General features: G+C 47.5%; 1 protein-coding gene across 1 annotated transcript in view; it reads left to right on the plus strand.

Moving 5' to 3' along the window:
• Positions 1–15,567, plus strand: part of CECR2 (CECR2 histone acetyl-lysine reader) — a 45,811-nt gene that overhangs the window by 26,341 nt on the left and 3,903 nt on the right. Inside the window, exons 8-15 of the mRNA XM_088521593.1 lie at positions 4,703–4,859; positions 8,994–9,123; positions 9,399–9,436; positions 9,542–9,633; positions 9,921–10,047; positions 11,472–11,896; positions 13,145–13,273; positions 13,445–14,264. Coding sequence (XP_088377719.1) covers positions 4,703–4,859; positions 8,994–9,123; positions 9,399–9,436; positions 9,542–9,633; positions 9,921–10,047; positions 11,472–11,896; positions 13,145–13,273; positions 13,445–14,264 — 1,918 coding nt within the window. The remainder of the gene's footprint in view (positions 1–4,702; positions 4,860–8,993; positions 9,124–9,398; positions 9,437–9,541; positions 9,634–9,920; positions 10,048–11,471; positions 11,897–13,144; positions 13,274–13,444; positions 14,265–15,567) is intronic.

Raw genomic sequence — 15,567 nt, forward strand, 5'->3', positions numbered from 1 at the left:
GGGAAGGAGTCATTTGAAAGTGCTTGTGCTGAAAGAGAGATGGGTGGTAATGCCCATCAAACCCAGCCTGACACTCAGGGTTTCTATGGCGAGCAGGGAGGTGCTGCCCTCTGGATCGCAGAGGTAACGGGCCTTGCCGCAAACCCGGTGCAGCTGCATATGGAAATCTGTGCTCAGTCTGGGGAATTCCACTTCAATGAAAGTGCTGGCACATTTGAGGCAGTTCAAAGAAAAGTTGAAGAAGGATGAGAGGGCTAGAAGAACTGGCTTACAAAGGGAAATGACAGAAATTCAGCCAAGGGGAAAACGTGAGGCTGCAAACACATGAGGGTGTAGATAGTAGGGAGAGAGAGGGAGAGAGAAGAATGACTTGATGCAGCACAGAGCTGAATTAGGAGGGGATCAGATGGGATTGGAAGGCACGGATCAGGCTGCCTTAGGAAACGCTACCAAACGACACTGTGGCCAGCTACAATGGCTCCTTCCCTGCCTCCTCACCCTTGCTTCCTCCCTACCCATCAGCATAACGGCACTGTTGCTGGCAGGTCTGTGAGTGAACCAGACCCAGGAAAATGACTGGAGTTAAATATAACTTTTTCCTTTGGTAGGGGTTATTTTTAACATAGATGAGTCTTCCTGTCCGGTTCACCACACAGCCCCCAACAGTCACGCTGGCGCAGCCAGGGGCATAGTGCAGTGAAGATGGGAGGGTCTTTGAACTGGCAACTGCTGCCAAATGAAATTGGTCAGGCAACACAGGATTGGTTTTGGAGGAAAGGAAAAAAAATGGCCGTGGCATAATCTCTTGCTTTAGGTGTAGTGAAAACATAGTTAACTGGTGCTTTGCCCCAGAGTACTGCCAAACCCTGGAAAACTAAACTGCAGGGAATATCCCACGTGAGCCAGGGTCAGTGGTTCCTGCAAAACAAAGGAGAAAGTGGAGTTCCCCATGATAAATATAATTACTTAGAACAGGTAAATAAAAGGAAGGAAGAACCTCTCATCATGCTGCAGATGAAAGCCCACAGAGAGGAAAATCAGACCGCAGCGATGGTCAGAGCGGGGCAGAGGTGCTCCCTGCCGAGCCCACCATCCCGGAGGTGAGGGCGCACGTGTTTGCTGGCAGGCAGCACGAGTCCCCGAGGAGGCGGCGAGTGGGAAACACATGGAGCTGGAATGATGCTAATCAGTAGCGCAGGTGCTCCAGGTCTGCCGCGGCCGAGGGCTGCTAATTGCTGCCTGTGGGCCGGCAAAACCCTTCCAGCGAGCGCAGGGCCCTCCGGCACCCGCCGGGCCGGGGTGCCGGCAAGCGGGAGGGCGGCCCAGCGGGACGCAGCAGTCAAAGTGCCACGGGGGAGCCGGGGAAGGTGCCAGCATGTCTGATGGCCTGTTTGCTGAGCGAGCAGCGGGCGAGTTTCAGGGAGGGGAAAAAAAAAAAGCCTCAGTGCGGCGCAGGAGTGACCCCTTCCTGCCAGCTGCACACATCAGATGCCGCTTCAGTCCAAGATGTAGCTGCTCCGGAGGCTCCTAATACTGCGGGGGATTTCTCAACAGGTGGTTCAGATTAGCTCCTCATTAAAGAGCCGCCTGAGCAGCACCATCATTAGGGCAGCACTGTGGAAACTGGAGTGGGGAAGGTTTGGAGGGCAAGGAGTTGGAGTGTGTGTCCAGTAGAGCTGGAGTGGCTGGCTGGCACTCCTGCTCCTGATGTTGGATACCTGGTGTCTAAAGAGCAAAGCGAAAGGAGAAATTTGGCCCTTCTGGGGTCTGGGGGGAAGCAGTGATATGGTGTCCTGGAGTGCTCTCTGGTGGAGGGAAGGAGGTGGTGATAGTGCAGGGACAAGGGGGTTTCTTTTGTGCTGCCAGGGAGAAGCTGGAGGATGGTCCCTTTGCCAGCTCCTTACTCAGGAAGGAGATTTTACTTGTGTTGGCTTTTTCCTTTTGTCTTTCTAGTGGATCTCTGCTTCTGCCACATTTAGTAGGAGTTGATAGTCTGAATTTACTTATTTCTGTTGCTTAAAAAAATATCTAAGGTGAAAGCCAATGAAAACCAGCCCCAGTGGGCTTCAGGGGGCATGGAGCACTAGATCCCTCTGCTAACCAGGCCATTTCTGTATCTCAGTCTTGAAGAGTCATCCAAGCATTGCCATCAACCCTGCAAGTGCTGCAGGGAGCAAATGCAGTTGTGTTGTGGGCATGCCCTGAGCTTGTGGTTTCTGTCTTTCTCTTGCTAGATGTGCTGGGAAGACTGTCCCTTTTAATTTAAAACTATCTCGTTGTTCTGTCACTGCTGTATTTGTGGTGAATCAATGCAGGACATGCTCTGGGTTCTCTATTGTGCCATTTCTGCACAGGGTGCTCAATGCACACAGCAGGCCTGGAGGGGTCCTGGAGCGAACACTGCCACCTGGGTGTTGTGTTCACATTTCAGCAGGATGTGAATGGCAGGACCTGTATGAATCCAAGAAAACAAGTTCACTGGTGTACCAACATTTGCAGAAAATAGTGTGGCACTGCAGTCTGGCTTAGATCTACTGCCTGCAGAGTTGAAAGGCTGATGGTCACATCATAAATAAAGTCTGTGACATGCCAGCTTCTGGTGAATGGTTCCTACTTGCCTTTTCCTACTTGCTGCAGAACTTGAGTTTTTGTTGTTGTTTCCTAATGCAATTTAAAGGTTGGACAAGAAAGTTGAGAGAAACTGCTTGATGGTCCAGGTCAAACCTGAAAGGGTGATGTTTGGAGTGCCTGAGTAGAAAGTGGGATGGATGGTATAGCCAAAAAAGAAAGGGATGTTGAAGGAATTTTGTTTTGAAAACAAAAATGTAGAATCCACTTCTGTAAGCTCTTGATCTTTTTGTATTTAGCATACTAGCTTTCAGTCCTAGGCATTCTGGTATTTGGATATTGATCAGTTGGAAGCAAGATCTGAGAAAGGCAACTAGAATGATTAGGGAGCTGGGAGGATTGCTTTATAAGGAAACATTTAACTTAATTACACAAACACAGGAGTTTTGTTTAAGCGTCTGAGGAAGCCCGTAAATGCTGGAATGTGACTGAAGAAGAAGAGAATTTACGGTGGCCCTGAAGAGTGTAACTAGGAATAATTGGTTGGAATGAGGGGAAGAAAATTAAGTTGAGACTGAATGTGAGGAAAAGCTGGCTGGCCTAGAGGAACGTGAACTCACAGAACAGCTTACCTAGGGAAGCAGTGGAAGTGTGAAATGCTAATGGTTGGCAAAAGTTTAAAAAGGAGAAGACCATCGGCAGAGTTCCCTTGTGGTGAGGTCGTGCTGTGGGTTTTGCCTAGAAAGGTGAATGCAAAATAGGTGTTTTTGCAGCCCTGCTTGTCCCTACGTGTGGGTTGTGGTTGTAATGTTGTGAATAATCCCATGACCCCTGCTTGGGCTCTTCTCTGTACTTGTTGGTGGTGTTAGGATAATTCTCCTAACATTGTTGCTGTGGGAGGCAGAGAAATAACACATGGTGTTTGTCCCTGGAAAGCTGCAGTAAGATCTAGCTGGGCAGTGTTGTGGGGGGAAAAGGGGAGGCACAAGGGGAATTAATGTACGGTAAAACCAGAAAACATTTCTGGGCATTTATCAAAACACCCTGAGGTTCCGCTCCTAGGCCATGAAACAAGAACAAAATAGTAATCATGGTGCCAGATTTTTTCTAGGGATTAATAATGGGCCTGAGGAAGTTGATGGTTTGAGCAGCAACCAAGGAACCCCAGCTGATTGCTAATCCTCAGGAAATGCCTTCTACCTAAGTGGTGGTTGCTGGTTATTCCCTGAAAATGTAGGTGGAGAAAACTATAGACACATTGTTCTTTTCTGGTAGATGTTCCTTGCTGATAACATACGCATATACCTTGATTTTGTAGAAGTCAAAGAGGTGGGAGCAGCTGGCAAATGACTGGTTCTTTTGTCTTACAATTAAATTAATCTAATAAAGGTAATTCCACAATACCGTATACATACCGAGCAATTTATTGGAGAAATAGGAGCAGGCGATTCTTGGTCTGGGAAGCCTGTGGTCTAAGCAGGATCAAAAACACGCTTACAGCCTGCTGGCAGCGGAGAGGTAAGGAAGTGGGGCAATAAAGGAACAGGCGTACTTGAAGGAGAAAAATGGTCAGGTGTCTCAGCAGGAAAACTAGCCAAACAATTAAGCAAGAGCCCCCTCAGGACAGATTGCTGCACAAGATTATGATAGGCCTTAGTTTGAATAAGAAAAGAAAACACTCTGAAGGATACTTTGACTTAAGGTAGTACCGGTTTCTTTTCCTATCCTAAGCATTCTGTGTTTTATAGCAAAGACAGATTTGGCAGGGTAGTCCTTTCTGCTCCCCCTTGACAATGCTCGGGACTCAACTAGCCGGAGGGCATGTAGGGGTTGTACAGTCCGGAGCCCTTGCCTGGAAGGCAAATCTACATGTTAAACTCCTGGCAGGATGGCAGTCTGTCTAACTAATCAGTTCTTTTTTTTTTTTTTTTTTGTCCCTGGATCAATAGTGTTTCACTGCTTCACAAATAATTTTCCTTTACATGTTGCATTTCCATCTGAGAACACATTTGTACAAGTCTTTTCCTTTTCCAGCCATTATCTATGCTTTGTTACTTCTCAGAGTAACCCTGCCTCTGCTCAGACTTGATTAAGCCAACACGTTACAGTTCCCGGTGCGCTTTTTTTTTTCCAGGTAAGCCCGAATGTGCTGAGTTCGATGGAGAAGCAAAGGCGCAGGGAGGAGGAGGAGGAGCGCCAAATCCTTATAGCAGTGCAAAAGAGAGAGCAAGAACAGCTGCTCAAGGAGGAGAGGAAGAGAGAGATGGAAGAGAAGGTCAAAGCAGTGGAAGGTATGTGTAGCCAGAGTGAAACGGAGATGGGAGTCTTAGAGCCAAGCCTGAGATCTTGAATTAAGATTTGCCATTTGTGTTCCTCCCTTACCAGACATGCTAACGAGCATATCTTTTCTTGGACTTAGCTCAGATAAGTTGGCCTTGCTGTCCTGGGTGTAGTTTCTTTTTCCTATCCGTCTTCCTCAATGTTGGGTGTAATGTGCTCTCCAACTGTGTCTTCTTCTTCAAATCATCCCTCTTTTCTCCCTTTCCATAGCTTTTATCTTTCTCCTGCCATTCATATTACCATACTGATGATGTTCCTGAGCTCTCATACCTTATCGTCTTCCCCCCTTGAGTCCTCATGGATTTTCCTGTGTGCAGGTTTTGTTGGCCTTGCTCGTGCTGAATAGCATTTGGTCCTTTTGACCTAATATGTGATGACAGGAGAATCCTTTTGGGCAAGAAAGGGAAGGGAAAGGTACATGAATAGCAAGAGCAGTATTTTCATGTTGCTACCACCCTCATCAGATGGAGCACTAGGCATGAGGGGACCAGGCCAACTAGAGCCCAGGAAGGTGGTAACTTCAGAGGTCGGTCTTGGTTTTGTTGTTTTTACATTGAACGCTAAGTTCCACTCTTGTGCAGGAAACCATCATGGTGTGTTTAGTATGTCCTATTGACACACGGACACCAGGGACTCAGCCAGTACCTGTAGGTGCTGCTTTCAGAGAAGGCTTATTCCTTACCTCCTTCTCCCTGCCAGCCTCCTGTACTGGGATTCCTTTATGTGCTGTTTTGGCCACCATAACTGGTGAGTTGTTGCTGTTCCAGGAAAACACTAAACATGTTCAGAAGCCTGCTCTGGTAACGCATGGTGTTATCAGTGTTATGAAGCCATAAGTGAATAAATTATCCGGGGAAAAAAAATAGTTCATGCAAACCCTGTAAACTTTCCAAGACAAAACAGTCTGCTACCAGATGTTTGATAGCAGACCAGATGTTATCTAAGAATAGTTTATTTTACCTGATTACCTTTCTAACCTTTAGAAAATTCAATTACTTGCTTGGCCTTCATATACTTCTGCTTGCCAGTCCTGGCTAATCTGGTCCTTTAAACTCAGAATCATGCAGCTTCCGGATCTGCCACAGATATCTGTTTCACTTGGCAAATTGCTTATTGTCTGTACTTAGTTCCTCATGTGTATAGACAAAATTAATTTTGAAGTTTCAGAAGAGCCTCAAAGGATAAATCCTATTATTCAGACTTGCTGAGGTGTTGCTTGCTGTCAGCCATGTCCTTTTCTGGGTGAGGACGATCACTGCATCACTACACTTGAAATCGCTATGTGCTAGTGAGCCAGAGCCACTCAAAAACCTGGCACAGCATCGGAGTATTTTGTTTTAAGCCAATTCAGCATACGTTACTGCTTTTATTGGCAGGGATGCTGTTATTTTGGTTTGAACAGTTTATTTCAGTTTCAACTCATCTCCAGTCAGTTTAGGCTAATCAAGAGAATCCTGCTTTTAACCTGGTGCAGAAGCTATTTGGAGAGTTTATTTAAATGGCTGACTTCTTTTGTTAGATAAGTGTGGTAGTTTTCATCCTTAGAATCAGTAGTTATCCAGGTTAAACTTTGAGTTCTTAACCATCTTGCCTTAATATAAAACATACTATCCATTAGCATTTACTTTGACAGGGGACATCGAGTGATTTGAACTTGTTGAAACTGGACATCCACTAACAGAGCTTTTGGGGTTACAAAGATTTTTCTTGTATTTTGTGGTCTATTTTGAGTTTAGCATTACTTTTGTACGGTGCTCTGTAGAGGGTGGATGTGAAACACAGGGTGAAATATTTGTGCTCTTTGATAAGACTTCATCAGTGCTTCACCTGCTCCTGAGTTTTGGACTATGTCTGTTTTTAGACCATGTTCCTCTTTTCAGTCTGGGATTTCACTTCCCCCCACTCCAGTGCACGCCCCAGGTAGTGAGACTGCTGCTGGGCCCATCTGTACTGCCTGAATTTATGAGTTAAAGCAGCTTTCTCAATTTCTACCAGATCGCAGGCTAGAATTTTCCAGTTCTGTTCCCAGATGCTGCTGTAACACCACACTCCCATGTATGACTTCCTAGCTATTTGTAGTACTTTTTAGGGTACTGATTAGTTTTCACAAGTTGGTGAGCAGGGCTCAATCTAGGCCAACATTAGTGAGCTCTGCTGATTGTGATCTTAACATTATATATTAATTACTTGTAGTGGTAGAGAGACCTGCCATTAATGCTAACTGTGCTCAAGCCTGGTAATGTGGTAGTATTTCCCCATCCATGTCAGCTTACCTGGTCAGGCCCTCAGCAGGCATTGATGACTTTCTAAAATGTACCTCATGGTGCTTGGTGGTTATTTCCATGAGATTTGCCTTTTGCCACCCAAATTCTTGTTGCATGTTTTTCTCATCTTCTCACAAAGTCATCTATAAAAGTGTCATCTAAACGATGCCAATTCTACCAAAGAAGCATGCAATGTGGAACTGTGCTTGCACTGACTCCAATAAGCTCTGCTAACTGTGGTTTCAGGTTGTACATCTCATCATTAAACGTTCCAGCAGATGCTGACAAATGCTGTGAGCCAGCTTAGATGCAAGCCCTCTCCTCTCAACTTCAGTGCTACCCAGACTTCTGTAAAAGGAATTTTGCCCTTTCTTTTACCAATCTGTGTCATATATGGCCATGGACTCTGGAAATAGCCACCCTGCAGCTATGCCTAAGTAGTGTCCATCATCCTGTCAGAGCATGCTTTAGGAGGAAGCAATTATTTGTGGAGACAAACCATGATTTGCAGCGGTGCTACTGGTGGCCACGTCAGCATATTATTGCAACATCACTGTCTCCTTCCCAGCATACAAAGCCGTTCACCTTGTGCCTGGGCACGAGGTGTGCCCATCAACTCCTCTGCAAGGAAGGAGTGTCTGCATTTTTTTTAGTATCTAGGAAAAAAGTTTAGAAGACTTCAGAAGCAGAAAGCTTGTGCGAGCTGTGACCTTCATGTATGAGTAAAGACTATAAAAGTGTGCAGACTGGGACATTTTGGAAATGCCCATTCCCAGATTTCTTGCCCTGCTCCACCCAACCCTCTTGCTTTTGACTAGCGAAGTGAGAGAGCATGTCAATAATCTCCCACCAGCACTGGAGCCTCTTGAGTCTCTGGCATTTTTCTGAGGTGTAGCCTCAGTTAAAGGGTAACAGCCGAGACTCCCTCATCTTTCTTTCCTTCTGGGTGTTCCCCTGATGGGATCTGTTTTCTGTGGTGTAGCTCTTATGACATCTGTCCTCCTGAGCTGTATTTCCACAGACTTCTACTTAAACAGAAAGCTGGTACAACTGCAGGTGTTTAGTGATTCAAATGAATTCCGCTTTCCTATGAGAAGAAGGAAATGAGGTTCATAAGAGCCCATAAACTTTCTATTATGAAGCAGTCTGTTAGCCAGCTGTCTGGTTGCAAACTACAGGTTCTGTTACTAGTGTTGCTTCTTCTGTCTCTCGCCTCTTAAACCAGAGCTGTCCCAGTGGCCCTCTTGGGTGGCTGCTTGCCTCCCTCTGTCCGCTGGCCTATAAGGCCTACCTGAGCAGTCCTTCCAAAACAAGGGATGATGGCAGCAAATATTAATGACCCCAGCTACTCATCCTCACCCAGCTGCTGGAAGTGCTTCCCCCTTCCGTCTGCACTACTCTGCATCCACTTCAGTGCGAAGTCAGCTGCCTTAAACTCACCTGGCTGAGGCGTGCTTATGCCCTGTAGCTGCGCGGGCAAGCAGCTGAAGGTTGGTAATTTAGCAAGACAGCTGTTTCCATAGTGCTGATCCATGCCTTGAATGTCTCTCTTTATACCACACCATGGGCAGGAATCTCTCTGGAAGCTGGCTACAAGCAGCTGTATCACAGTAATGCTCCAAAATTGCTGGTGGTAGGGTCAAGGGAAAGTCAAGAGGCATGTTTATTATTCAGCGTACTCTAAGCTACTGTTTCTTTCCTGGAAGAATGAGAACATTTCGCTGGTATTTTTGAGAGCTACAGGAGCTACCTTAGTTTTCCCTGTAGGATATTACTGACAAGGAGTGTTGAACTGTTTTCTCACCTGTCTCCCCACTGCAGAACGGGCCAGGAGGAGGAAGCTTCGTGAAGAGCGGGCCTGGCTGCTGGCACAGGGGAAAGAGCTTCCTCCAGAGCTTTCCCACTTAGACCCCAGTTCCCCTACCAGGGAGGAGCGACGGACCAAGGACCTGTGAGTATGCAGCTGGATATGCAGCACACCCATACACTGAAGCCTGTGCAGTGGGTAGGGTCACATAGGGGTATGGGTCCCTCACATGAATGAGGTAAAAGAAAGGTGGGAAAGCACAGAGGAGAGGCTGAGAAATGTCAGGGTCTGATCCACACTAGAGGAGTGTTTGTGGTAAGGCCTGTTTGCCTATATGGAATGGAAGGGAAGATGAGGTAAGAGGGATATGTCTTAAATGCCCTAAATCAGTGTATTCAATACTGCACTTTTCATTACAGCTTTGAATTGGATGATGAGTTCACAGCCATGTATAAAGGTTAGTTTTTCTATCCCAGCTTTCTGCTTTGTATGAGTCTTCTAAAGTACAATAATCCCCCGGGCATCAATGTGTAATTGTTTGCTTTTCTTTTGTTACTGCCAGTTCTAGATGTGGTAAAGGCTCACAAGGACTCCTGGCCCTTCTTGGAGCCCGTCGATGAATCATATGCTCCAAACTACTACCAGATCATTAAGGTAGGGGAAGTGGTACAGCCAGTTTGGCTCATGTTCTTTGACTGGGGTGCAGCTGTTCAGATAGTGTTTTGACATTTTTGTGGAGTGTGTTACCCTCACAGTCACACTGCACAACTCTAGGAGTCCATTCTGGCCTTGCAAGTGTAGTAAATGCAAGGCAAGAGGCCACATCTCCTGAGAGCAGCTCCTGCTCACCATCCGTGTCTGTGAGGAAACTACTAATGTATGCAACTTTGCCAGCCCATCTGCTCTTGCTGTAACTGAAAAGAGCTTTAATTGTGTTTCAGGCCCCCATGGACATCTCCAGCATGGAGAAGAAGTTGAATGGAGGTCAGTACTGCTCCAAGGAGGAATTTGTGGGTGATATGAAGACCATGTTCAGGAACTGTCTAAAATACAACGGTGAAGGCAGCGGTAAGACTGCTAAGTTAAGTTTATCTGTTTGCAGCAGTGATTCAAGACAAGCATTGATCTCTCCCTACTCGTCAGTACTTGATTTCTTTTTCAGGATGTTTGTGGGAGGCAGGAGGAGAGGGTAAAAGCTCTTTAGTTAAGAAGACCTGGGGTTTCAGCCAGATTTCTAGTACAGTGGTTGTGGTGAATTCGGGCCTGGCATGTTAAGGGTGGTAGGTGGTGAAAGGCAGAAGGTGCAAAGAGAGGGAAGTCTGTTTCTTTGTGGGCTAATTCCTTTGTGTGTTTTCCTGTGCCTGTGCTCCTTTGTCTCATAATATCTCAGTAGCACAGACTTTGTGGAGCATAGGAGCATGGTTAGCCCCAATTTTTGTTGAATACCACAAAAAAAAAGTGAGGAATGCGCCAGGCATGTAGCCATTTGGATGGAAAATGTGGGGTTTAGATTCTTTGGCTACTGCATGAACAGCATGAGTCTGCTAATGGGAAACCCTGATTTAATTGCTATGCCAATTAAAATTCTGCATGTTGCTTAGGTAAGAAATCAATTCCCAGATGGTGGGTCATCACTGCAGACTATGTCTCACCAGCACCACCCTGGAAAGGAAGGTGGTTTGAACTACACAGCTTGTCAGAGCGGGCCCCAAGGAAAAGCATTCCAGCACTGCCTTAGGGAGAGCTTTTAGGGAGAGCTATTTTTTTTTTCCCTCCTGCAGCTCTCCTGGGTTAGTTCAGTGGAAACAACTGTGAAGTCATTTGTTTCAAGGCCTTGTCGTTAACACTTCACATGTGTCTTTTCCTTCCTATCTACCTCAGTGCAAAGTCTGAACCTCTCTGAGCAGAACTGTCCTGTGGAAATGACACACTGGGGACAGTAGAATTTGTGCTAGCTTTTGTGTCAGGGTCAGCTAGTGCTTTAGAAACTGCACATAGAGAAGTCTCTTTGATTTTTCCATTTTGTAGCATACAATGGAGATTTGAACCAGCCCAAGAAAAGCCTTCCAGTACAATCAAATAGCATTGCTGGAAATTCGCATTTCTTCTCTCAGCTCTCTGGCTGGCTAACTGTGCAGGTCATGCATCTCTGCAAACTGAGGTGGTGTTTAGCATAGTGTAAATCTTGGCACTGCTCTGGAACAGCAGGTTAATGCTGACTGTGCAAATCAGGCCACTAATGCTATTTTGTTATGCCTAAGTGCCTCTTCTCCAGTGAGGTTACTGAACAGATCTGATGCTGTGTCTTGCTTATTGACTTTAAGAACATAAACAAAAGTGGGTTGAAGTCTTTCTCAGATAAATTTTTAGGAGCAGATGTTTTATCTGAATGTGGACCATTAGAAATGAGGAAAGTCTGATGTGGTGTAATGGTTTTGCTCTGTAAGGTTCTGTCCCTGATGTTGCTATTTGTTTGGGTTTTGTGACTACAGAATATACCAAGATGGCCTACAACTTGGAGAGATGTTTCCACCGAGCAATGATGAAGCACTTCCCTGGGGAAGATGGAGACACAGATGAAGAATTCTGGATCAGAGAGGATGGGAGGCGGGAGAAGAGGAGCCGGAGGACTGGCCGCTCCAGTACTGGCAGCGTCTGGACTCGGTCGCGAGATCCAGAGGGACCAGGCAAGAGGCAGCAACGCCTGGAAAATGGAGGGAAGCCCCCGCCGTATCGAGCTTCCAGGGCTCCTGCCTCCTCTTCCTCTTCTTCCTCCTCCTCCTTCTCCTCCGCAGAGGATCCAAGTGGCAACCCACTGCAGCATCCTCGGGAAGTGGGCCCTTCCAACGGGCGAGGTTTCCCTCGCCCGCTGCAGTACGGCGGCATGCCCAGCCCCGTGCCACATCCCGGGCAGATGGTAAGGAGTGTTTCTGTTGGTGTGCATCAATGGGCAAATGGAGGGAGAATAAAACTGTCTCTTCTAGATTCCCCCACTGTGTGACAAGAGTCTTTCCCCAGGGACTGAGAGTCAAAACTATGTTTTTTAGAAGTTAAGCTTTTCATCCCCTAGATTTACACGAATTCAGCTCAGTCTTCCCACCTCTCCATGTAGCTTTAGGGGGGAAAAGAGGATTGGAAAGAATATACTCCATCTTAAAGGCAGCTGGGGCTAGAAAAGTAACTACTGTTGAAGTGAGAGGCAGTTCCAGATCAATGCCTCGTTAGTTAAGAACAGTCTTCTAACTTCTTGCTTAGCCAGCATGCACCCATGCATGCGTGGGCCAGCACTGTCCCCCACCTTTTTCCTCTCCTTGGCAAGTTACCCCATTATGCCTGTAAAGTAGTCACATTCCCTCTTTTAACCTCCGTTTTATGATGCTGAGCAAGCCAGTTGTCTTTTGTCTCAATTGTTTACGGCTGCCTGGTAACTTTGTGCCATCTGTGTGCTACCGCACTTCGTGCTTTGAGTATTTATAAAAGCAGTAAACAAAACTAAACACAAGGCTGCCCTGGACTGCTGTAGTGACCTCTGTTTAGCCTGACATTTCTTCTGAGTGCCACCTGTTCTGCCTGCCTTACGGACTGTTCCTCAACCATCCTTTACGGACTTTTCCATTTATCCAGTGACGTCTGGTGTCAGTGACGTGTGGCATGCTGTATCAGCTGCTCCTCAGAGATCCAGTGTACTCCTTTTTTTTTTTTAGGTGGAAGTCAAGTAAAATTATCAGAGCATCCCTTGTGATGCAAATAGTGGTAGCCAGCATGAAAGGTGGAGCCTACAAGTATTTTGAAAGACATCTAGCATGTTCCCCCTTCACTCTGCTCGCTCTCTGATGAACCCATACTCCTGAGATCTGCCCCTCTCCTTGAAGCAAACCACTGCCCTCTCCAATCTTCTTGCTTGTTTCCAACTAGTTAGGTGAGAGGTGGATATCCTGAGGCCTGAGTGCAGGGGACACATGCTACGGATGTGAGTGAGAGTGGCTCTTCAGTAGGGAGCTGTGCCGTCCCATAGGGATGTCTCCAGGTTTATCATGATATCTCCAAAAAGCCTGTTTGCCTTTCTGAGATATTCCTCCAGCCCTAGTTTCTCCTTACATATAGCTGTTCTTGCTTTGCTGCTTCTCACAAGTGGTTTCATTTCTCTTCCTCACACCACTCCCAGAGACCAGCTGTGCCAGGGGCTTTTGGCCCTCTGCGTGGATCAGATCCAACGAAGTTGTATGGCTCACCACGAGTCCCAGAGCCCCATCCTGGAGATCCGGTTCAGCAGCACCAGCACTTTGCCATGCAGGTAAAAGCTTTCAGAAATTCTGTGATCTCTTTTCATAAGAGGCCACACTGGAGGCTTCGCTTCTCCTAGGAATGAGCAGTTGGCACCATCAGTCCATTCCTGTTTCTTCCTGTGGCTCTTGCAGTGGGATGGCTCTCATAAAAACCTACCCTTTCTCTCTCTGCCTTGCAGCCGGCTGTGGGGCTGAACGAACACCGAGGGCATAGGTTGGCCACCCCCGAGAAGCAGGTGTGTGCAGGACCGACGCACGTCGCTGGCCTCGGCCCCCGGCCCGGAGCCCTGCAGCTGGGGCGGATGAGCGGCCCCCCTCCCGACGCCGTGTACCCGCCAGCGCAATTCCAGCAGGGATTTCTTCCTCCGAGACACAATGGGCCTCCGATGCGGCCGCCGGAGAGCTCGGAGGTCCCCCCCGGCCATATGTACAGGCCCTACAAGTACCTGAACCGTGCACACCCGGCGCTGTGGAACGGCAGCCACGGCGCTGCTGGCCAGGGCAGCCTGGGGCCTGAGGAGAAACCTCCACTGGGACCAGGGCCCTCTCTCCAGCCTCGTGCCCTGGGCCACATGATGGACCCCCGGGCCATAAGGCCACCTCTGCCTCCCAACCAGTGGACTGAGCAATCGAATTTCCTACCTCATGGGGTTCCTCCCTCAGGATATATCAGACCACCGGGAAAAGCCACCGGCCAGCGGATGCCGCAGCCAGCAGCCTCTCTGTTTGGGGGGCCACCTCAGGTTCAAAGAGGGTGCCAGGGTGGGGACTCCATGATGGACAGTCCGGAGATGATTGCCATGCAGCAGTTGTCGTCCCGCGTGTGCCCGCCGGGTGTGCCTTACCACCCTCGCCAGCCGCCCCCTCCGCACCTCCCCGGCCCCTTCCCACAGCTGGCTCACGTGGCATCCGCCAGCATGCAGCCCCCGAAACCCGCTGTGGGCAACGGGAACTCGCAGGAGCAGAGCGGGCAGACCATGGAGCCAGAGAGCAACCAAGGTAACCCCTCTCGTGCTGAGCTCATCTGCCCGGGTAGGCAGCCCCTGCCTGCAGCTCTGTGCTTTACCTGCCCGTTTGCGTTACCCGCCTCACCATTGCTTGCCCCCACACCTCTGCCGCTCGCCCTGCTGCGCAGCACGCTGTTTTCCTGAGCTTTGGCGGACCCTTTGCCCACTGATTGTCTCTTGTTGGAGAAGGGCATTGGCTGAAAGCCATCAAGAGGTTTCTCTTTTTGTCCTTGCTGCTGCTGGGACTCGTTCAGGATCAGAACAGTGGATGCAGCTACCTGAATCCTTGTGCTGTTCTGCACAGGTTCACAGCGTGTGTGTGTGCAGCAGCACCCCACAAAGAGCCATGCGTGCACCTTTGGGAGCAAGGAGCTACACTGTTGGGCTGGGAGTTGTGCCCAGTGTGTTTTGTGCTGCTGAGAAGGAGGAAGCACCCCCAGACCAGCTTTCTTGGGAAATACATGCCTGCTGTTGGCCTCTCAACTCTGAGGACCCCAAACTTAGTAGTGTTGCCAATGCACAAAAGCTTCCTCTGCAAACATGGTTTTGTTTGGACTCGCACTGCTAGAGAAGTGAAATATATGCCCTGGCTTATACACTTACCCTGACTCCATTTTCAACACTGGTTAAGACACACTAGTTTTATTCTAGAAAAGAGTTAAGCTTTTGATTAAGTAATTGTGGAGATGTTCCTAGCCTTTTTGTTTTTGTTTGGTTGGTTTTTCAATCTGAATAGGAATATATTTTCTGTTTCTGCCTCAGTTGGGATTTTTCTAGGATTTGTTTTGTTTGCCAGGGCACCAACAGTAGTCTGCCAAAGGTCTCTTCTCTCTGTTATACGTGGCAGTTACCGGTCTGCCACTCAGGGCAAATGCAAAGCATAGTCTGTAATGCTTCTAGCGATCAGTTGGCATTAATATAAAAATTGAATCTGCAAAGAGTTAGGTAGGATTTTGGTATATGTCAGTATGGCATCTCCTTTGAAATGCACATGGGCCTCATGAGCGTAACATCTCAAAATCCGCATGAAAGAAAAGTGTCAGAAAACCATGCAACAGCCCTGTCAGTTTTGATGCTGTGGCAGTGTGTCATATGTGCCACCACAAGTTTCTTTCTAGTTGAATTTCATTCATTCTAGCTGGTAAACTAGAGATCAAAAAAACCTTAAAAATAAAACAAACCTAGAGCAGAGATCAAAAAAACCCAAAGATCAAAAAAAAAAGTTTTTTTTCATTAATTTTAGCTGGTAAATTAGAGATCAAAAACCTTGTATCTTTTATTGATCCCTTGTGTGT

Source organism: Tinamus guttatus, unplaced genomic scaffold (genome assembly GCF_059628265.1).
Source record: "Tinamus guttatus ecotype Peru unplaced genomic scaffold, ASM5962826v1 Tinamus_guttatus_pri_ptg000125l, whole genome shotgun sequence".
Lineage (NCBI taxonomy): Eukaryota > Metazoa > Chordata > Aves > Tinamiformes > Tinamidae > Tinamus > Tinamus guttatus.